General features: G+C 37.9%; 1 protein-coding gene and 1 pseudogene across 1 annotated transcript in view; both read left to right on the top strand.

The window, feature by feature from the left end:
• DNAH7 (dynein axonemal heavy chain 7) overlaps nucleotides 1–22,610 on the top strand; it is a 340,938-nt gene that overhangs the window by 63,563 nt on the left and 254,765 nt on the right. Inside the window, exons 11-15 of the mRNA XM_025404220.1 lie at nucleotides 1,194–1,377; nucleotides 2,179–2,358; nucleotides 14,689–14,961; nucleotides 15,709–15,836; nucleotides 18,184–18,262. Of these exons, the coding sequence (XP_025260005.1) occupies nucleotides 1,194–1,377; nucleotides 2,179–2,358; nucleotides 14,689–14,961; nucleotides 15,709–15,836; nucleotides 18,184–18,262 (844 nt within the window). The remainder of the gene's footprint in view (nucleotides 1–1,193; nucleotides 1,378–2,178; nucleotides 2,359–14,688; nucleotides 14,962–15,708; nucleotides 15,837–18,183; nucleotides 18,263–22,610) is intronic.
• LOC112636417 lies at nucleotides 7,223–8,544 on the top strand (annotated as a pseudogene).

Here is a 22,610-nt window from a genome sequence, read left to right as displayed (position 1 = left end):
ACCATGTTTGTTTGTTTGTTTGTTTGTTTGTTTTTTTTTTCCTTTTTGAGACGGAGTTTCACTCTTGTCACCAGGCTGGAGTGCAGTGGCACCATCTCGGCTCACTGCAACCTCTGCCTCCCAGGTTCAAGCAATTCTCCTTCCTCAGCCTCCCAAGTAGCTGGGATTACAGGCACCCACCACCACACCCAGCCAATTTTTGTGTTTTTAGTAGAGACGGGGTTTCACCATGTTGGCCAGGCTGGTCTTGAACTCCTGACCTCAGGTGATCCACCCACCTTGGCCTCCCAAAGTGGTGAGACTACAGATGTGAGCCACCACGCCCGGCCGATACCATATTTTTTATATCTTCTACAATGCTATTCCTAGTGTGTAGTAAACACTCAACACATACTTGTTAAAGGGATGAATAAATATATTTCAAATTTAGATTTTCTCTCTTGGAACATTCAGGAAACTCCTGAAATTATATTGACTATTTAAAAAATTCATTATCTCTTATGAAAAAAGATAACATTTTAAAATTCTGTAGTGTTGGAGAGTGGTTTTATAAGTTGAAAACTTTGCTTGTTATCATCATTATGTACCTATATATGAAATTACACTGTTATCCTTTTATTAGAAGGACACATACACATTTGAAACTTTGTTTTACATCAGACGCTCTTTCAGTGTATCACATTAAGGGGAATGAGAAAATAAATACCTGATTTTGTTGATTTGTAAATTGTTTTCAAGTAACTGTAAACAGATAGAATAGCATGAAACAACCAAGAGTATTGAACATGGTATAAGCCCTCCCTTGGTTAATCAGTTATTCACATTTTAACTTTAAACTAACAAATATATTTTCTAGATAACATTTAGGAGACTGGAGAGGAGTATTTTGTAATATCCAGTAAAGTTAGTTGTATATTTCTTCAAAAAGTCAGGGGCCATAGTTCCAGGAGTTAGAATTATGTCTTTCTTACAGCATCACATCACTGAGTAATTTTCTATTGGCTAAGATTTAAAATTTCTTTTCCTAGAAGTGAAATATTTTAGCACTTACATTTCGGAGAGTGGGTAATATCATTTAGCAATATACTCCTCTATGAAGACCTTTAGATGTCCAGAAATTACTGTTAATGCTTAATATAAAAGGAGTAATTCACTGAAAGCATTGACTTTTAAAAGTCTTTTGTTCTTTCAAGGTGGTTTCCAGAAGTGCAGAATATTTATTACCAAGGTAATAAAAAAAAGCAATTGCCAACTGGTGACAGCAGTGCCAAATTGGAATCTTTTTTCAACTGTGCTGCTGCACTTATGACTTTACAGCTGCAGGACCTCACTTTAGTCTCCATGCAAGATTTCACGGACTTAATTGCACAACCACCAGTAAGTATGGTTCAGTTCACCAATATGTATTTACGAATGTATTTAGTTTTAATTATTTCAGAGAGGAAAATAATATCCTTATCAGTGAGAGAGCAGAAAGTACATCTTTAGACCTATTACATTTATCTTAAAAAAAAAATCATCAGCCAGGCATGGTGGCACATGTCTGTAGTCCCCACTACTCAAGAGGCTGAGGTGAGAGGAGCACTTGGGTCCAGGAATTTGAGGCTGCAGCGAGCCAAGATTGTGCCATTGCACTCCAGCCTGGACAACAGAGCAAGACCCTGTCTCAAAAAAAAAAGTTAATGTCAATTTGCATGTTTAGGATATATGATTATCATGACTAGAGGTGAAGATTAGTGAAAATAAGTGAAAATTCACATAATTGGGAAATTTGGGTCATGAAGGCTGGAGAAAGTTACCATGAGGTAACTTTAGCGAAAAAGAAGCTTTTCTGTCTCTGGAAGGAGGTCCTGTTACAGTATGAGCAGGGCCTTGGAATTGGAGTGTTCTGCTCTTGGGCTCTATCTTGTATGATTCTAGAACTCCACTGCTATGTACACTTGTTTTTCTGGGACTTTGACCCTGTAGTTGACCTGTAGGCCCAATGGATACTGGATACCATCAACTGTAGCTCAGAATCACTCTTGCTTTTTTTTATTAGAGGTCTTCCTTGGCTTAGCTGTCTGGGTCATAAGAGGAAGTGTGGGTTCCCATGTATTCTAATTGGGACTGGTGTACTACTTAGTCTATCACAATTCATACATATTTATGTATGTAAATTTTTAAATTTTTTTGCAGGATTCTGTTAGAGCTTTTGAACATCCAGGTTTCATCATGAGGCTGATTCTTGATAATGACACCATTAAGTTTGAACCTGAGTTTAGTGACTATATAGATATCTTTCTAAATGTTTATGATGTCATGATTAAAGCTGTCGGTTTTGTGCCAAGAGTTGAGACAAAATTATATTCCAAGTGGGTAAGTAACAAGGATATTAAGATTGCTTGAATTTGCATAATGATATTCATTTCAAGTAAGTTCTGAAAGTTGTAGACAGGTATCCTCTGCTTCACAGAATATAATAATATTGGCTTATAAGAAAGTGTTGCTAAAAAACTACCATTTTCCAAATGGCTTCTCTTAAAATATAGCTACTTTCCTAGTCTAGTCTTCCTTTGGACTTAGCTGAAAACTTTCTAAGGAGAAGGAATTAAAGTTATGATCAGGTTTGAAGCAGCAATTGAGTGTTTACTGTAGCTCTCCTGCCATTTCCTGTAAACTCCTGCCTTGCTGTAGGCCTCCTTATGCTTTTCCAGCTCTGTAAAACTGCCCTCGAATTTATTACTCCCCTCATACACCTTTTTCTGTAGTAGTGAGCTCCTTTGTATTTTCAACTCATGATCTAATCTACGACATTTCCACAATAGTTATTGGAATCTAGTATATGAAATGAGCATGTCTGAAAATTCTTCAACTTGTAATGTTTTCTTGTTTTGTAAGTCCAATCAGAAGCGTTCTCCTTATTTTTCTATTTTTAAAATAACTTATACATATTTGCTGTATATAGAAGAGTGCAGGAAACTAGTGTGTAAAGGCTTCAGTAGTAATAAAGTTAACACCTAAATAGGCACAGCCCATCTTGAGGGATAGAATATTGCTGGTACCTTTAAGCTCTTCCCCTTTGCTCCTTGTTTACATCCTTATCTTTCTATCTTCTAGCAAAAGAATCACTATCTTGAAGTTTGGAGTTTTTGTTCTTAATTTTGAAAAATAGACTTACTACTTGTCTGTTTATTACTAAACAATTTATGTTTAGTTTTTGCATGTCTTTGTATAAGTGGAAGCATCTTATAAGTAATCGGTGTTTTGCTTATTTCACTTAACATTATATGAAATTATCCATTTTGAGGATATTATCCTTTTCTTTGAGTTTCCAATTTTTTTATTATTCTATTTTTATTTTTCAGGAATCCATTAGGTTCTTTTCAAATAGGCCTAGTCATTTTTGATAGTGTTTTATATGTAGTGATGTATTCATTAAGCTTTTACTTCCGTTTACACAGATTAAATATTTTTAATACTCTGTGTGCGATACTACCAGTATCCACAGTTTTTGCTGATCTGATTCTGCTGTTTGCTGACTCCTGCTCCTGGTGGTATATTTCTCTGGGTATTTTTCCTGTATTATTATACTTATGCTTGTAAGAAGTTTATGAAAAAAGTCTTTGAGGCCTTGGTTCAAGTTGATTCGTTTGGAGTTTCCATATTCTTGTGACAGGTGCTCCCCAGGCCCTTGCAGACCAAGGACCGTTTTTAGATGAATTCTTGCTTAATGATTTCAAGGACAATACTGGTTGTGCAAATATTCACTCAAATCTGTGTGAAAATAGACTTGTGGTTACAGATTCTTAAGGCAACCATCTTTTGTTTTTTTCCTCTACAGAGAATCAAAGCAAAACCAGGACATTTTTATTTTTCTTGTATTCAAAGATCTGTCAGCTTTCAGCATTCTGAAGTTTCGTCTCCTCAGAACTCTCATTTTAAGATTGTGTCACCCTTCAGTGTTCTTGGCTTTAAGTGGGGATGCCAATTATGACTTCCAACTTTGCTCAAGCTTGAGGCTTTGTTTCCTGGCAGCCCCTCCCATGCATCCACCTTGCCAGAAACTCATTAAAGCAAAGCTTAGAGCACCAAGGATCAGTAGAGTCCCCAGGGCAGCTGCTCACTTCTGCACATAATGACCTCTCAACTCATGCTTTCTCTTATTTTGGTCACTTAGACTTTATTATTATTTTTTTGTTATTTCCTTAGCTATACATTGTAAAAGATAAACTCAGCTTTATTCTCCTGGCATATTTATGTGTTTTGAATTGAGTAGTTGTTTTCTGGATATCTATTCCTCATATTACCATAAATAGAAGTCTCTTGAGAAACATACTGCTTACTTTGTCTTTTGTGTAATTCTAGTTCATCTATTGCATTCTTTTCTATTCTGTTTGCACCCTGACTTTTTCAAGAATGTTTTGAAGTAACTTATGAAGCAAGACAAATTTAACAAGTTAACAAGAAAAGAATTAGTAGACAAAGGTCAAGTGAAGAAAAGTAACTTTTATAATTATCAAAATGAATGCAGTTGCTATGATTTTATAGTTATAAAATATGGCCCCAAGCTTCCTGGTTTCTAAAGGAAAGTATGACAAATTTTAATTATGATTAGAACAGTTAATTGAAACTTTTCAGGGAAAGAGATGTTTTTCATGGTATCAAATTTTGAGAGATAAAGCCTACAGTTGTCATCATTCATGGGTAATGGTCCTGAAACCCTATGGATCGCCATCATCTGGTAACACATTTTATTTTTCAACTTTTATTTTAGGTTCAGAGGTACTTGTGTAAGTTTGTTACATGGGTAAATTGCATGTCATTGAGGTTTGGTATACGAGTGATCCAAATTCCAGGAATCACCATCACCACTCACCATTGTCCCTTGCCCCAGAGATACAGATTCATAATGATGGAGTCAGTACTCAGAAATCAGTACTAGTAAAATATGCCTAGATGATGCCCTACAAGTGAGATGTAGGGTATCGTGAGTAGGATAATTGAACATAGTCTCAGTGATCTTTGACAACAGTTGCAGAAATGGAATTCATGTAGCTGTTTCTTATCATAACCTTTGGTAGATATTGAAAGTGAACTAAAATACACTTTTTTTTTTTCATGGAAGGTAAACCTGCAATGGGTTAATGCACCATGAGTCCAAGCATATCACTATCTCCTGATCTAATTTGATGTGCTTTAGAACATCTGGAGGTGTCTCATACAAAATATCATTTCTCATGACTGTTAATACGAGATGATTAGATTCATATCAAAATGAATGACTCCGTCTTGCTCTGTCGCCCAGGCTGGAGTGCAGTGTGGCATGATCTCAGCTCACTGCAAAGCTCCGCCTCCCAGGTTCAAGCGATTCTCCTGCCTCAGCCTCCCTGCGAGTAAGTGGGATGACAGGCACCCACCACCATGCCCGGCTATTTTTTGTGTTTTTAGTAGAAACGGAGTTTCACCATGTTGGCCAGGATGGGTCTGGATCTCTTGACCTCGTGGTCTGCCCGCCTCGGCCTTCCAAAGTGCTGGGATTACAGGCATGAGCCACCATGCCTGGCCCCCAAATTATACTTTCTGAAATAGTTTTGAAGTCCTAGTATTCAATTCTGTTTAGAAAGGTAGGCCTATAGGCTTTACAAATTAGGTAGGCTGTTAATAAATTTAAGAAACAGCCTATAGTGAATATTAGTTATCTTCACATGAGATCAAGTATTTTTACATTGCACACAATACATTATATAGATTGCTTTATCTTAAAAATTTCTGTTTTCCAAATGATGATACCAAGTATCTAACGAGTCCAGGGGTGAAACGGTGGTGGGATTCACTGATGTTCTCATGAAGTATCTAGTTCTAAGCAAGATGATTTCCTGAAGTGCCCACTGGGGGAATAGTAGGCAAATGCCGCCTGGATAACTGAGAAAATTACCCAGTTGCCTAAAGAAGCCTTTGATGCCATCAATTTGAATGTTGTAGAATGTCCACTGTAGACGTGATTTTGTTTTGTTACAATATAAATAAAATCTGGACAACAGGTAGAGCATATGTATATTTAAAAGTAAGTTGGGGTGTGGCTCATGCCTGTAATCCCAGTACTTTGGGAGGGCAAGGTGGGTGGATCACCTAAGGTCAGGAGTTTGAGATCAGCCTGGCCAACATGGTGAAACCCCGTCTGTACTAAAACTACAAAAATCAGCCAGGCGTGGTGGTGGGCACCTGTAATTCCAGCTACTCGGGAGGCTGAGGCAGGAGAATCACTTGAACCCACGAGGCAGAGGTTGCAGTGAGCCAAGGTAGTGCCACTGCACTCCAGCCTGGGTGAAAGAGTGAGACTTTGTCTCAAAAAAAAAAAAAAAAAGATTAGGTTAGTTCAGATAATAAACCATGTGGGCATATTTTCTTGTCCTCTAAAATGGAAAGAAAAAGAGATAAACTGTTAAGGTTTGTTTGCTTATTTAAAATTATTGTCTGGTCCATCCTTGTCTACAATTATTGTAATCCTGAGAGCAGAATGCACATTTTGCAGCTAAGGATTTTCGTCTGCTCTAGTTGCTGTTCACAGAATCAAAGGTCAAAGGTCAGTGAATAAGTAAACTTTCTTTGATCTAGATAGATTTCCCCTCAATGTGAAAAAGTATTGTGTTTAAAGATTATGATGATATGACATTGAACTCTAGTGTATTTTCTGTCAACAATGAACAATGCAAGCACTGCCTTATAAAGCTAGCATATACGATTGCACAAAGTGTGGCTTTTTCTGTGTTCATAAATGGAAATAATTAACTATGTAAAAATGTCCATACTACCCAAAGTGATCTCCAGATTTAATGCAATCTCTATCAAAATACCAATGACATTCTTCCCAGAAGTAGAAAAAAAAATCTTAAAATTCATATGAAATCACAAAAGACCCTGAATGCCAAAGCAATCTTGAGCAAAAAGAACAAAGTTGGAGGCATCACACTACCTTACTTCAAAATAGACTACAAGCAGGAGGCAGAAGGGATCCTGGAGAGTTAGGGAGCCACTTCCTCCTGCACACCGGCTCCCTGGCAGTCCCTGGGACAGTCCCAGCACCCTCACATCTGCCCGGCACCACCACCCTTCCTCTTCTCTCCCTACTTCCCCGACTGGTGACCACCTTCACCCCCACACTACTGGTCTGTTTGGCCCTCCAAGTCCCCTCTCTACCCGACCTCCCATCTCCCCCTGCTGAGCCAGGCTGGTTTCGGAAATGCCTTTACAGCAGCAGGCAAAGTGAAGCCTAAAGCTAGGGAAGGTGTTCACAGTACCTATTAGATGGCTTCAAAACCCCTGAAGGCAAAAGAAGAGCTGCTCCATAAAGTCCAGATAGTCCTAAACCCCCAAAAATCTCCCTCAGAAAAACGCCATATGATACATCCCTTGGTCTGCTCAACAAGAAGTTCATTCAGCTCCTGAGCCAGTCTCTCCATGGGGTCTTGGATTTGAACAAGGCAGAAAAAGTGCTAGAAGTTCAAAAGAGAAGGACTTATGGTATCACCAACATTCAAAGCATCTCCTTCATTAAGAAGTCTAAAAACAGCCAGGTGTGGTGGCTCATGCCTGTAATCCCAGCACTTTGGGAGGCTGAGGTGGGCAGATCACAAAGTCAAGAGATCGGGATGGTGAAACCCTGTCTCTGCTGAAAAGACAAAAATTAGCTGGGCATGGTGGCGTGTGCCTGTAGTCCCAGCTGCTCTGGAGGTTGAGGCAGGAGAATCGCTTGAACTCGGGAAGTGGAGGTTGCAGTGAGCCGAGATCACGCCACTGCACTCCAGCTTGGCAACAGAGCAAGACTCTGTCTTAAAAAAAAAAAAAAAAAAAGGAAAAGAAAAGAAAAGAAGAAGAAAAACATGCAGTAGGCTGCAGTCTGTCTGAGGATGAGGGCATGCTGGTCCAGTGTCAAGGTCTGTCAAAAGAAGCAACCAAGCTGAGTCAGGAAGAGAAAAAATTAGATGAACTGATCCAGAGCTGCACCCTGGACCTCAAACTATTAACCACAGATTCAGATAATCAAAGGTTAGTTTATGTTATGTATCAAGATATTTGAAAACTTAGTGGCCTTAAAGACCAAACCGTTATAAGTTGTGAAAGCCCCTCCAGAAACAAGACTTGAAGCCCTTGACTCAATAGAGAGCCTACAAATATGTTTGGCAAGTACCCAAGGACCCATTGAGGTTTACTCCTGTCCAGAAGAGATGGAAACACACAATCCAGTGAAAACAAACAACCAAGACCACAATGGGAATATTTCTAAACCCAATTCCAAAGACTTGGATTCAGCCAACTGAGGACGTAGGAATTGGTCAATTTCTATAGCAAACCTTTCTCCCTAGGCCTCCTCAGCCAACTTTTTACAGAAGACTGTGAACCAAATTCCTTCTAACCTAAAAGGACCGTTTGTGAACTTACTGCCTCCCCTGCTGCAAGAGGACTGTCTCCTGAGCCTTGGGGAGGAGGGAAGGCATCAGTGATCTCTTTGATGCTGATGATTTGGAAAAGCTTCCACTGGTGGAAGAATTCAAGTATGATTGATTATGCTTCATGTGCCTTCTTACAAATCAATAATTTTTTATCATGGGACCAGAACATCTGTCATGCAATGTGGTCCCTTCCTACCCTCTTCCTCTAAGAAATTATCATGAAGTAAACTACAGACTTCTGAAGAAAGCTGACATTTTAATGAATTTAAAAAAATAAACAACTTTTCTAAATACACAGTTGCAGGCTCCCTTGGGAAAACCCTGCTTTGCTCCAGGCTCCATGATCTCCTGGATAAGTAAGCAAGTGAGAAAATGTGCAATCAGGTGTTTCTCGCTCTGACTTTTTCTTCCTCCCTTCCTTCTTCGCGAATTTGCTTGCTGTGCCTGACAGATGGGCTGTAGAATGGGGTCTGGCCACCTGGCCCACTGATAAACAAAGATCTTCCTTAATAGCATTTCAGACTGTCCCTTCTCCACAGAATGTATGCCTTTGGGGTATGCTAATATGGAATAGAACTGCACCAAATGCAAACGTGAAGTCGTGCAAAAGTATGAAATGGACTTCTGCTCTTCTTAGGAATATTTAAATTCAATTTAAGCTCTGGACTCTGTGTCCCAGTGGTAGGGGACATAAAACTTCCTCAAAACCCTTAAAACCTCCATAGCCTTTAGGATGAAGAATCTGTTTTGAAATATACTTGTTGCAGTTACAGAAGACTCATAGAGTTCTGCCACTCTAAGCTGTTGTGGATTTTTCTATCTCCATAAACTATGCCCACTCCCCTATCCCTAGCATATTTGTGACTTTCCAGTCGATTTGTAGCAAATGCCTACTTCGTTCTTTGTGGATTGTTTTAGACTTTTTATTTTTTTAGCTGCCATTTATATATTCCTGTGGTATTCATCACCATTTCAATTGAATTGTTTACTTTGAAGGAAATTTTACAAATTCACATTACATAAGCAGAGGGACAGAACCTCTACCGATTAGCACATCTAAACCTGTGTGATCTAAGGTTTATCAGGCTCTGCAAAAAGCATTGTCCCATCTTACTTTCACTCCCAGCTTGGAGCAAGTCAGTCCCGGGGCTTGCTGACATGAATGACCCATTGGAAAGGAGAACCACGTCAAATGATGTAACACTCCCAAGGAGCAGCAAGCATGGATCCCTTAATCCTTGGGCTTCCCACACCCCTATTACTGGGAAAGGACTCTCTTAATGCTGCACTCAGAGACCACTTCTCAGGATGGGGTCAGCTGGAGAGGTCTCTAGGGAGAAAGACATCCCTATTGTGTGAGTGGCATTTTCTTAAGCTGGCAGGAACAGGGGGCTCCCACTGTGTCAGGGACTGTAATCATTCTGACTAGACCGTGTTCCCCTTCCTCTGTGAAGGAATGAGTTGGACCAAGGAAAGCCAGGATGTAGAAAACGGAGCAAAAGAATGCCAGGGCATTTCCCGCTTTACTCTTCAGGAATGGTGTCCCAAGTTGGAGGGTTTGTGTCAGCTACAAATCCTACCAGTTATGTTGAAGAATAGCTTTCCCATTGGCAGGAGGCAATGGCCATCTCCCACTGAGAATACAGCATAGTATCTTCAATCCATTTTTTTGGATACTAAGGACTGTGGGAATGAGGGAGTCAGATAAAGAACAAACCTCAAAATGAACAGTTAAATTGAAATGCTATGTGCCTGACTCAGTGGCAGGCACACAGTAGGCACTCGACTCATACATGTTTAATTGAATTGAAAATATCCCTTAGGAAATAAAAACAAACAAACCAAACACAAAAGTCCCAGCCAGTTTACTCCAGGTAGATTTCTACAATATGCAAAGTGGTTTTGGGGTCAAGACATATGACACTAGTGCTTTAAACTCTTTGTGTGGGTATGCATGGGTGTATGGGAAAAAAACAAAGGTGAAGACTATCTGCCTATGTCTTCTTCAGCTTCCATCTGTGGTCTCCTCCCTTCACACACACTGGACTTGGTACAAAACATCGGTGTGGTCTGAGAGGAAGCATGGGGGTAGGGGAGGGAGAGGGAGCTTTGTGTTGTCTACTGGAAATGCACTGTGGTTTTTTTTTCCTGTATGGGAAACCATTTATATCAAGCTTTTCCCCATTTCCCATATCTATGTCATCTGGTTAGCTGCCTCTACTTTCAGCTTTGTGTAATTATCTTTACCAGCTGCAGAAAGCTGATTTTTTCCAACGTCTAAAGACCGAACTCACCTGGCTAGGTTATTGTGTGTTTTGTTGAAATTTTTGGAAGGTAATGCCATATTTATTGTTTTAAAAACTAAAGGAATCCTAGTAAATCTTAAAAGTTTTTTCATGTATAAGATTTTTCCAGTTGCTGGGCTTAACTGGTGTACATTAATTAGATGTTCATACTGTATTCTTGCATTAGTCATTTTCTTTTTGATTTAGTGTCTGAGCACACAAAGTGAGTTAGTAAGTACCACAGTTTTTGCATTACTTTAAGTTCTAAGTATGCAGGTTTCCTAGTACCATCGGTTGCTGCTATTAAAGCTCACATATTATATGGCTGAAAGTTACAAGTGTGCAAATTATGACTGCATGAGCCTCAGAAAATAAAATGTATAAAGGGCAACACATTAGCATGGCAGTGTTAGGTGTGTGTATGTACAGGGTTGTGCATAGCAATTTTATTGAAGTTGATATGTAGTTTTCTCACATTTTTATTGTTTAGCAATTTTGTACAAAAGTAGCAACTAATTTGTAAACACTGCCAGAATATTTTCTAGCTGGTTTGTAATTTTTTTTGTTATTTTGTTTTGTTTTTGTTGTGGTTCTTGTTTTCACTTTTGTTTATGTGTAGATCTGTAAATAAAATTGCAGTATTTACAGCTTAAGCTTTCAGGAAAAAGAAAATAAGAATTCACTGTGTGCATATGACAACTCATGTGTATGAGAAGGAGGGATTTGAAGGAAGGTTCCTTGCAGAGAAAGTTGGGTGGCAATTGTCAGCATGCAGGAATTTATTTTCCTACAGGGTACATGATTTGGTAGAAAGGAAATATTTCTCCCAAAATTGGGAGTAGGTAAACTATGAGTCAGTTTAGCTTTGTGTTGTATGCTAGTTTGAAAAAGAAAATATGTAATGTAATGTACAAAACAACCAAGAGAAAGCTTTTATGATGAATTTCGTCAATAGATTTGTTATGGGGTGACCTGTTCCCTAGCTGTGATCACTTCAAATGGGTGTAATTTGAAAAAATGTATGGTAAAGTATCAATAAAATAATTTTACATATTTAAATATATATATATATATATATGCACACACACGTACACTACAAAGCTATAGTAACCAAAACATCATAGTACTGGCATAAAAACAAACACATAGACCAATGGAACAGCATAACCTAGAAATAAATCCACACTTCTACAATAACTTTTTTTTTTCAAGACAGGGTCTTACTCTGTTGCCCAGGTTGGAGTGGAGTGGTATGGTCATGGCTCGCTGCAGCCTTGATCTCCTGGGCTCAGGTGATTCTCTCACCTCTGTACCCTTGGAGTAGCTGGGACTACAGATTTACACTACCACAAATTTTTTGTGTTATTTGTGGAGATGGGGTTTCACCATGTTGCTCAGACTGGTCTTAAACACCTGTGCTCAAGTGATCTGCCTGCCTTGGCCTCCCAAAGTGCTGGGATTACAAGTGTGAGCCACCATGTCCAGCCAGTAACTGATTTTTGTCAAAGGCACCAAGAACATACGTTGGGAAAGGGATAGTCTCTTCAATAAATGGTGCTGGAAAAATTGGATATCCACATACAGAAAAATCAAACTAGACCCCTGTCTCTCACCATATATAAAAATCACCTCAAAGTGGATTAAAGACCTAAACGTAACACTCAAAACTATGAAACTACTAGAAGGAAATATAGGGGAAATGCTTTATAACATTGATCTGGACAGGGATTTTTTGGATAAGACCTCAAAAACACAGGCAACAAAAATAAAAATTGACAATTGGGATAACATCAAACCAAAAAGTTTCTGCACAAAGGAAGCAATGAATAAAGAGCACACATAATGGGATAAAAAATTTGCAAACTGTACATCTGTGACAGGTAATTCTTGCATTGCTATAAAGAGATACCTGAGACTGGATAATTTATAAGAAAAGAGGTTTAATTGGCTTATGATGCTGCAAGCTGTACAGTAAGCATAGTGCTTGCAGCTGTTTCTGGGGAGGCCTCAGGAAGTTTATGGACATGATGAAAGGTGTAGTGGGAACAGTTGTCTCACATGGCAGGAGCAGGAGCAAGAGAGACTGGGGTGGAGAGTTACCACACACTTTTAAATGATCAGATCTCATGAGAATTTGTTTGCTATGGCAAGGGCAGAACCAAACCATGAGGAATCCACCCCCATGACCCAGACACCTCCCACCAGGCCCAACCTGCAACACTGGGGATTACAATTCAACATGAGATTTGGCGGGGACATATATTCAAACTATATCAATGTCTGACAGGTTAATATTCAGAATATAAAAGGAACTCAATAGCAAAACCACAAATAATCGTATTTATTGATGGAAAACCTAAGACATTTATCACAAGAAGATATACAAATAGATGGCCAACAGGTATATTAAAAACTATTCTACATCTCGAATTATCAGATAAATACAAATAGAAACCCCAATGAGCTGTCACCTCACTCTAGTTAGAATAGCTATTTTTGAAAAGACAAAGGATGATGTGTTGACAAGGATGTAGAGAAAAGGGAACCCATGCACACTGTTGGTGGGAATGTAAGCTAGTGCAGCCAGTATAGAAAACAGGAGGTTCCTCAAAAAATTGCAGGTAGTACAAATTTTTGTACCGTATGATACAGCAATCCCGCTGTTGGGTGTATATGCTAAAGGAAAGGAAATCAGTATGTTGAAGAGGTATCTGCATTCCCATGTTTATTACATCTGTATTCATAATAACCGAGATATGGAATTGACTTAAGTGTCCATCTGTGGATGAATGGATAAAATGTGATACACAGGCCGGGCGCGGTGGCTCAAGCCTGTAATCCCAGCACTTTGGGAGGCCGAGACGGGTGGATCACGAGGTCAGGAGATCGAGACCATCCTGGCTAACACGGTGAAACCCCGTCTCTACTAAAAAAATACAAAAACTAGCCGGGCGAGGTGGCGGGCGCCTGTAGTCCCAGCTACTCGGGAGGCTGAGGCAGGAGAATGGCGTGAACCCGGGAGGCGGAGCTTGCAGTGAGCTGAGATCTGGCTACTGCACTCCAGCCTGGGCGACAGAGCGAGACTCTGACTCAAAAAAAAAAAAAAAAAAAAAAAAAAAAAATGTGATACACACACACACACACACACACACACAGAGTAGAATACTATTCAGCTATTAAAAAGAAGGAAATCCTGTCATTTGCAATTATATGAACGACCCTGGAGGGCATTATGTTAAGTGAAATAAGCCACACAGAAAGACAAAAACTGAATGATCTCACTTATATGTTGAATCTGAGAAAGTTAATCTCTTAGAAATAAAAAGGTAGAATAGTGGTTACCAGAGGCTAGGAAGGGTAGCAAGGAATGGGGGAGATGGGGACAGGTTGGTAATTGGGTACAAAGTTACAGTTAGATGGGAGGAATAAGTTCTGGTGTTCTATTGCACATTAGGGTAACTGTAGTTAACAATAGTGCATTATATATCTCAAAATAGCTAGAAGGGAGGATTTTGAATGTTTTTACTACAAAGAAATGAGAAATGTTTGAGGTGATGGATTTACGAATTACGCTGATTTGGTCAATACACAATGTATACATGTGTCAAAGCATCACATTGTATTCCATAAATATGTATAATGTCAATTAAAAAGAAAACTTAAAAATGTATATTTTCTGTTTTTTTATTCTAAATATTATTTTGTATATATTTTCAAGTGACTGTTCTTTCATCCATACAGAAAAACAAAACACAACTAGGTAGCCTTAAAGAAAACAAAAAATTGTATGAACCCTAAATTTTAAAACACTGCTGCAATTAGTCTAATCTCTTTCTATAGGTTAGAGATTGAACAATTAAAACAACCTTGTGAATAAAAAGACAGGAAATATTGTAAGATTGGCATTTGTACAAAGATAAATGATATAGTTAAGGTATTTTAGATACTATTATTTTTACCCCTTTGTTTAGGAAAGTAAGTCTAAACCAACAACCTTGAAGCCCATAATTCTGAATGAAATTGTAGATGCTCACAAAGAAAAGATCAAGGAAGTTATTATGAAAGAGAGTGTGGCACCCACCGAGCACCTCAGACTCTATGACAAGTATGACTTTTTAATTACCAGAAAAGCTGAGCAAGATGTTGATAACTTCCTCGCAGAAAATCATAGTTATGAAAAAATAATAGATGAAATTCGCAAATACCAGAAACTAATAGAGGAAATACAATACACATCCATAAAGGTAAATAACTCCAGTTTTGTGCAACTGTTATCTCTCTCTGGTATCTTTTCCCCAGTTTTATTAGGGTGTATTTTTAGAACACAGTGAAAGAATTAGAACATTACCATCAACAGGAAAAATATTTATGGAGCTTCTGATGTGTCTCCAGCATTGTGGTAAGCCCTGGGTATAAGAAGCTAGGCAAAATGCAGTTCTTGTGTTCATGTAGCTGAGACTCTGCTACCACAACTCTGACAGGTATTTTATATAATTTGCCCTGTCCCTACAATTCCAAGAACCTATTTGATGTTTGCCTTAATGTTTATAAATCCTGTGGAAAATACGGTAATTACACCGAAATGTGGTTCTGTTTAGAATACCAGTAACTTAAAATTTTCTTTTTTGTCCCTGTTTACATTTTCTAAATTTTCTACCATGAACATGCATTTTTTTTTTGTACAGAGCAACTATAACGTTTGAAACCTACATTATTTATTTAGCAATATAGTAATTCAATTCACCAAAATTGTTACTATTATTGTCCTGAGATTGAATTGGTTTCCAAGATAATAAACTTTTCAAGGATATTTACCCAGAAGATAGTTGTATAATACAAATGTATTATTCAGAAAACCCTCCCTGAATTATATGTTTTTTAAAAATCTTAATCCTGTTATATCACACAAAAATAAAAATTATGAGAATGGCAAAATATGAAAATCTATTTGTTTTATTTCTTATGTTGATTAAACTTTTCATCTTTTGCAGACTATTCGTTTAGGAATGTTTGAAATGCACTGTGAGGAATTAATCAGAGCTTTGGTGAAGCGAGCAGATATTATTTGTGGGAAACTTCTAGCTAAAATGTTCAGAGATCATCAGGAAGTAAATACAAGGTATTTATGTGATACTGATTTTTTTATTTTTTGGGAGGGGATGTTTAATAGAATCAGCTGTCACTCAACTAAAATAATGGATTAGAGCAATGTCATAAATGATCCAAAAGAAATGATTATGCTAAACTTATTTCTACTTGGTTTTAAGTGTCACTTTGTGATGTAATGTAATTATTAGTAGTAGTATTTTTTTCACCACAAATATGCCTTCCCAATTGTCTGAGTTAAGGTGGTATTAAAATGTATTGGTATTTCTTTTGCAAAAGTGAAGTGGACATTATCTAACTTCAGAGTTTTGTATTTGTGTAATCAATATGCAAAGTGGGTTTCAAAGTAGATTTACATAGTAGTTGTTATGGGTCCTAAGGGACCATCACATTTGAAACTTCATCTTCCTATAATTACTCTTGAGGGCCATGGTAACTTTTTCTTTTATCTGGAAATTCATTTGCTGACTAACCTAGGGATTTTTGGGAAAACTGACCCATGTGAAGAAAACTCACAGAATAGTAGTGTATAAAGCAGAATAGCTGTTTCTTTAAGACAAGAAGCAGAAAAGTGTAATGTTGCTCTGGGAATCTTTCGACTGGCATCAGTTACATGGGTGAAAAACTCCAAATAATCAGGATATATTTTATGGTTATGGTATCAGAGAAAAAAATAGATCATTAAAAATATTTCTTTCAAGCTGTATAAGAAGCCTGAAGGAAGTTTTATTTACCTATCTTGTGTTAGGCACAAGATTAGCCACTTAGGCTCTAAGGCTCTAAACGTGAATAAAACTGCTGAAGGAAGTTACAATGTAGATGGAGAAATAGACATACAAACCAGTAAATTACAGTACCATGCAGTAAATACTGTCATGAGCCACAAGGTAGAACAGAGAGGACAGAATTAATTTCCTCCCAAGATGGAGTTTGGGGGAGGGGGAGAATCAGGGAAGGCTGCAAAGAGGAACTGACGTGTGAATTTTATTTTGAAGGATGAGTGGGAGTCCATCAGGTGTACAGTGTGGGTGAAAGAATTCCAGGAAAAGAAGACAATATGTAGAGGGTAGTGAGGGGTGAAAATGGCAGGGTATATTCCAAGAACTAGGAGTGGTTTGCATTGATTTCATAGCGTGAGGGAAGAGAGGTGAAAGGCAAGGCTGGGGATAAAGGCACCGTGTGAAAGAGGACTAGGACTTGAGTACCTTATCTAGGAACCAGATCATATTTTCAGCTTAAAGCACCATTTCCTCTAAAAGAACTGGAAGAATAGTGAAAGTGTCTTCTCATTATTGCTGTTCATGCTGGGTGAAATATTTATTTTAATTTCATAGCTACTTCCCCTGCCTCTTAATGCTCTCGGAGCTTGTGCCAGTTCTACTTTTTCCCATTGTCTCCTAATTATGCCTCTTGCCTCTCACCAGACTCCCTAGGATGGACAGAGGACATATCAGGACTATTAAAGGAGCCATTAGATATGAATGCCTTCTAATTCTTGCCCCTGCATGGTTTGACTCACCTCTCCAGAAAGCCTGTCTCCCACATACTCAGAAGGCAGGAGTCTGTCGCACCGTTCAGTTTTTCTCTCTGCCTAGGAGCTCAGCGCCATTGCTTTCAAAGCCTCTGAACCTGGCTCTTTCAGTCATCTCTTCTATATTCCTTATTTTGAACCTCTTCTTACCTGTTGATTTTCTCTCTGAAGGTTACAAACGTGTTGGAGGCCCTCTTTCATGTCCCAGCCCCAGACTGTAACCCATTATCCCATGCTGTTCCTGTCTTCTTCACCTTTCAGCCAATCTTACTGAAGAATTGTTCTGCTTATTTCATTTGAACTCCCTTAGCTCTTGCTACTTTTTTTTCTCTATGCCAAAATAAGTTCATGATTTATATTGGCAGCAACCCAAATCAGTAGGAAATATTTGCATATTACTGGAAGTTTCTGAGCACACAGGCCTATTTTAAACAATCCCTCTAAGTATAGTTAATCATTCCTTTCCTTTGTACTGCTTTCTTTGTGCCATCTCAACTAAATCTCCATTAGAGCCCTTAAAGCTCAGGTTGGAAATGATTGTTCACAGTCCTATCTCCCTTACTGTATTGTGAGTTGCTTGAGGGCCATTATGCTATCTGATTCATTTATGTATCACTGTCACAATATTATAGTTGAAAATGTAATAGATCATTAAATGTGCACTGGATAAGTAAATGTATGCAAATTTGCTTTTAATTATTAGATGTCATATAGCTAAGTTATAGTTTTTATTTTTCATGCAATGGAATGTTTAAACAGTATACAGGAATATATTTTGGAATTACATTTAACCATAAATATGTAAGATTGGTTTTGCTTGGTGTTTCAGATTATGCGATGAATTTGAGAGGATAGCTGAAAAAGCTCTTAGCACTCCTCCAAATACAGCAGAATTAATGGAAATGAAGGTATTTTTTATAGCTTCTCCATAATTGTGTGTGTATCAATTAATTATTGACACAATAATGTAGAGTAATAAATCACTCCAAAAGTTAAGACAGATTAAAAATAATAATGACTTTCAATTAGCTGGGCATACTGGGGTGTGCCTATAGTCCCAGCTACTCGGGAGGCTGAGGCAGGAGAATTGCTTGAACCTGGGAGGCAGAGGTTGCAGTGAGTCGAGATTGTGCTACTGCACTCCAGCCTGGCAACACAGCAAGACTCTGTCTCAAAAAAAATTAATAATAATAAAATAAATAAAAAGTAATAATGACTTTCAAAATACTTAGCTCATGAGTTTGCAGTTTGGTAATTTAGGCTAGATGCTCCTGCTTGGTTCTTCTGGTCTCCATGGGGTCACCCTGTAGGGTCACTCACTCAGTTGGGTTGACCAGTCTACTATCCTTCAGCAGGTTGACTTGGCTCTACTTGTCCCTCAAGCCAGAGCAGGCTCATCTGGGTGTGTTCTCATGTCATGGTACAGACATACAAGCAAATTCAATTGTACAAGTGCTTTTCAAGACTCTGCTTGTGTCACATTAGCTAACATCTCATTGACCAAAACAAGTCTGATTGGGAGGACCCTACAGGGCATTGACACTGGAGAGGTGAAGTATTGGAACAATTAATGCAATTATCTATCAGGTTATTTTTGAGAACACACAACAATTATTGCCATGCTAACAGGCACAAACCAGGACTGTCCTGGGCAGCCTGAGCTGTGTAATCACTTTTCATTTATTTTAACAAATATTTAAGCCTTAAGTGACATTTTATTTTTTATAAAAGCTGTATTTTGTTTATATTAAGCTTTTCTGTGGTAGTTTGTTAAAGTATATTTTGTGCATAGAATTTGTGACACTGAAAATATTAGGTAAGTCTCACTTTCATCATTTCTCATGTTACTTCTATGTTTGAAGTTGATATGTTTTGAATGCTTGTCCCCTCCACATCTTATGTTGAAACATGATCCCCAGTATTGGAGGTGGGGCCTAATAGGAGGTTTTTGGTGGATCCCTCACGAACAGCTTGGTGCCTTCCTGATGGTAATGAGTGACTTCTTGCTAGATTAGTTTTCTTGAGATCTGATTATTAAAAAGAGGCTGGCACCCCCTCCTTTCTCTTCTGCTCCCCCTTTTGCCATGTGTCACATTACCCTTTGCCTTCTACCATGAGTAAAAGCTTCCTGAGGCCCTGACCAGAAGCAGATGCTGGCACCATGCTTCTTGTACAGGCAGCAGAACTGTCAGCCAAAAATCTTATTTTCTTTATAAATGTACCCAGCCTCAGGCATTCCTTCATAGCAACACAAAATGGATTAATACAGAAGACCACCTAATGGCAAATAAAATAATGTTAAACAACTAGCTAATGGCCATTTCATCTTGTTTACTTTTCATGCTTATAACATTAAGTTTTTGTGGTATTTTTTCATTTTCTATTATTCAAAAATTCCTTTTAAATTTTGCTTTATTTTTAATTTTCATGGGTACATAGTAGGTGTATATATTTATGGGGAATATGAGATATTTTGATGTAGGCTTACAATGCGTAATAGTCACATCAGGGTAAATGGAGTATCTGGCACCTCAAGCATCTATCCTTTGTGTTTCAAGCAATCCAATTATATACTTTTAGCTATTTCAAAATGTACAATTAAATTATTGACTATAGTCATCCTGTTCTGCTGTCAAATACTAGATCTTTTTCATTCTTTCAAAATATTAATATATTTTTGTACCCACTAACCATCACCACATCCCCCACATCCACCCACTACCCTTATAGACTCTGGTAGCCATCCTTCTATTCTCTACCTCCATTAGTTCAATTGTTCTAATTTTTAGCTATCACAAATAAGTGAGAACATGCAACGTTTGTCTTTCTGTGCCTGGCTTATTTCACATAATGACCTTCAGTTCCATCCATGTTATTGCTAATGACAGAATCTCATTCTTTTTTGTAACTGAATAGTACTGCATTGTGTACCACATTTTCTTTTTCTATTCATCTGTTGATGGACACTTACACTGCTTCCAAATCTTGGGTATTGTGAATAGCGCTGCAAGAAACATGGGAGTTCAGATATCTCTTCAATATACTGATTTCCCTTTGTTGGGGTATATACCAGCAGTGGGATTGCTGGATCATATGGTAGCTTTAGTTTTAGTTCTTCAGGAAACCTCCAAACTGTTCTCCATAGTGGTTGTACTAATTTACATTCCCACCACCAATGTAAGAGGGTTCCCTTTTCTCTGCATTCTCAGCAGCCTTTGTTATTGCCTGTCTTTTGGATAAAAGCCATTTTAACTGGAGTGAAATGATATGTCATCGTAGTTTTGATTTGCATTTCTCTGATGATCAGTGATGTTGAGCAGCTTTCCATATGCCTGTTTGCCATTTGTATGTCTTCTTTTGAAAAATATCTATTCAGATAATTTGCCAACTTTTTCGTCAGATTAGTAGAGATTTTTCTATAGAGTTGTTTGAGCTCCTTGAATAGTGCTGCAATAGTATAGTTCCGGTTGTTAATCCCTCATCAGATGGGTAGTTTGCAAATATTTTCTTCCATGCTCTGGGTTGTCTCCTCATGTTGTTGATTGTTTCCTTTGCCATGCAGAAGCTTTTTAACTGGATGTGATCCCATTTGTCCAATTTTGCTTTGTTTGCCTGTGCTTGTGGGATATTACTCAAGAAATATTTGCCCAGTCCAAGTTCCTGGAAAGTTTCTCCAATGTTTCCTTGCAGCAGTTTCATAGTTTGAGGTCTTAGATTTAAGTCTTTAATCCATTTTGATTTGATTTTTGTATATGCTGAGATACAGAGGTCTAGTTTCATTCTTCTGCATATTAATATCCAGTTTGCTCAGTACCATTTATTGAAGAGACTGTCCTTGTCCCAAGGTATGTTCTTGGCAGTTTTCTCGAAAATGAGTTCACTGTAGATTTATGAATTTGTTTCTGTATTCTCCATTCTCTTCCAATAGTCCGTGTGTGTTTTTCTGCCAGTACCATGCTATTTTGGTTACTATAACTCTGTAGTGTAATTTCTAATCAGGTAATGTGATTCCTCCAGTTTTGTTCTTTTTGCTCTGGAAAGCTTTGGCTATTCTGAGTTTTTTGTGGTTTCATATAAATTTTAAGATTTTTTTTTCTATTTCTGAGGAATGTTATTGACATTGACATTGCTTTGGGGGTAGTATGGACATTTTAACAATATTGTAGTCTTCTAATTTATGAACATGGAGTATCTTTCTGGTTTTGGTGTCGTCTTTAATTTCTTTCATCATTGTGTTTTAATTTTCACTATAGAGATCTTTCACTTCTTTGGTTAATCCTGGGTATTTAATTTTATTTGTGGCTATTGTAAATGGGATTACTTTCTTGATTTCTCTTTCAGATTGTCCCACCTTTGGCATACATAAATGTAAATGCTACTGATTTCTGTATGTAATTTTGTATCCTGCAACTTTACCGAATTTATCAGTTCTAATAGTTTCTTGGTGGAGTCTGTAGGATTTTTCAAATATAATATATTATCTGCAAACAAGGATACTTTGACTTCTTTCTTTCTAATTTGGATGACTTTTACTTCTTTCTCTTATCTGATTGCTCTAGCTAGAATTTCCAGTACTGTGTTGAATCACAGTGGTGAAAATTGGCATACTTGTTGTGTTCCAAATTTTAGAGGAAAGGCTATCAGTTTTTCCCCATTCAGTATGATACTGGCTGTGAGTCTGTCCTGTGATTTTTATTGTGTCCTCCTGTGCACAATTTTTGAGGGTTTTTATCATAAAGCAATGCTGAATTTTATAAAATGCTTTTTTAGCATCAATCAAAATGGTCATATGAAATCTATCTTTCATTCTGTTAATATGATGTATCACATTAATTTGCATATGTTGGATCATCCTTGCATCCCTGGGATAAATCCCACCTGGTCGTGGTGAATGGCCTTTTTAATGTGTGGTTGAATTCAGTTTGCTAGTATTTTGTCAAGGACTTTTGCATCAATATTCATCAGAGATATTATCTTAAAGTTTTCTCTTTTTTTGATGTATCTTTGTCTAGTTTTGGTGTCAGAGTAATACTGGCCTCATAGAATTAGCTTGAAAGTATTTCCTCTTTGCATTAGTTCTCATGCTGATATGAAGAAATAACTGAGACTGGGTGATTTATAAAGGAAAGAGGTTTAATTGACTCACAGTTCTGCAAGGCTGGGGAGGCCTCAGAAAACTTACAATCATGGCAGAAGGGAAAGCAAACATGGCAGCAAGAAGGCAAAGAATGAATGAAGCACGGTGGAAAAGCCCCT

Source organism: Theropithecus gelada, chromosome 12, assembly GCF_003255815.1.
Source record: "Theropithecus gelada isolate Dixy chromosome 12, Tgel_1.0, whole genome shotgun sequence".
Lineage (NCBI taxonomy): Eukaryota > Metazoa > Chordata > Mammalia > Primates > Cercopithecidae > Theropithecus > Theropithecus gelada.
This window is presented reverse-complemented; position numbering and strand designations above follow the sequence as displayed.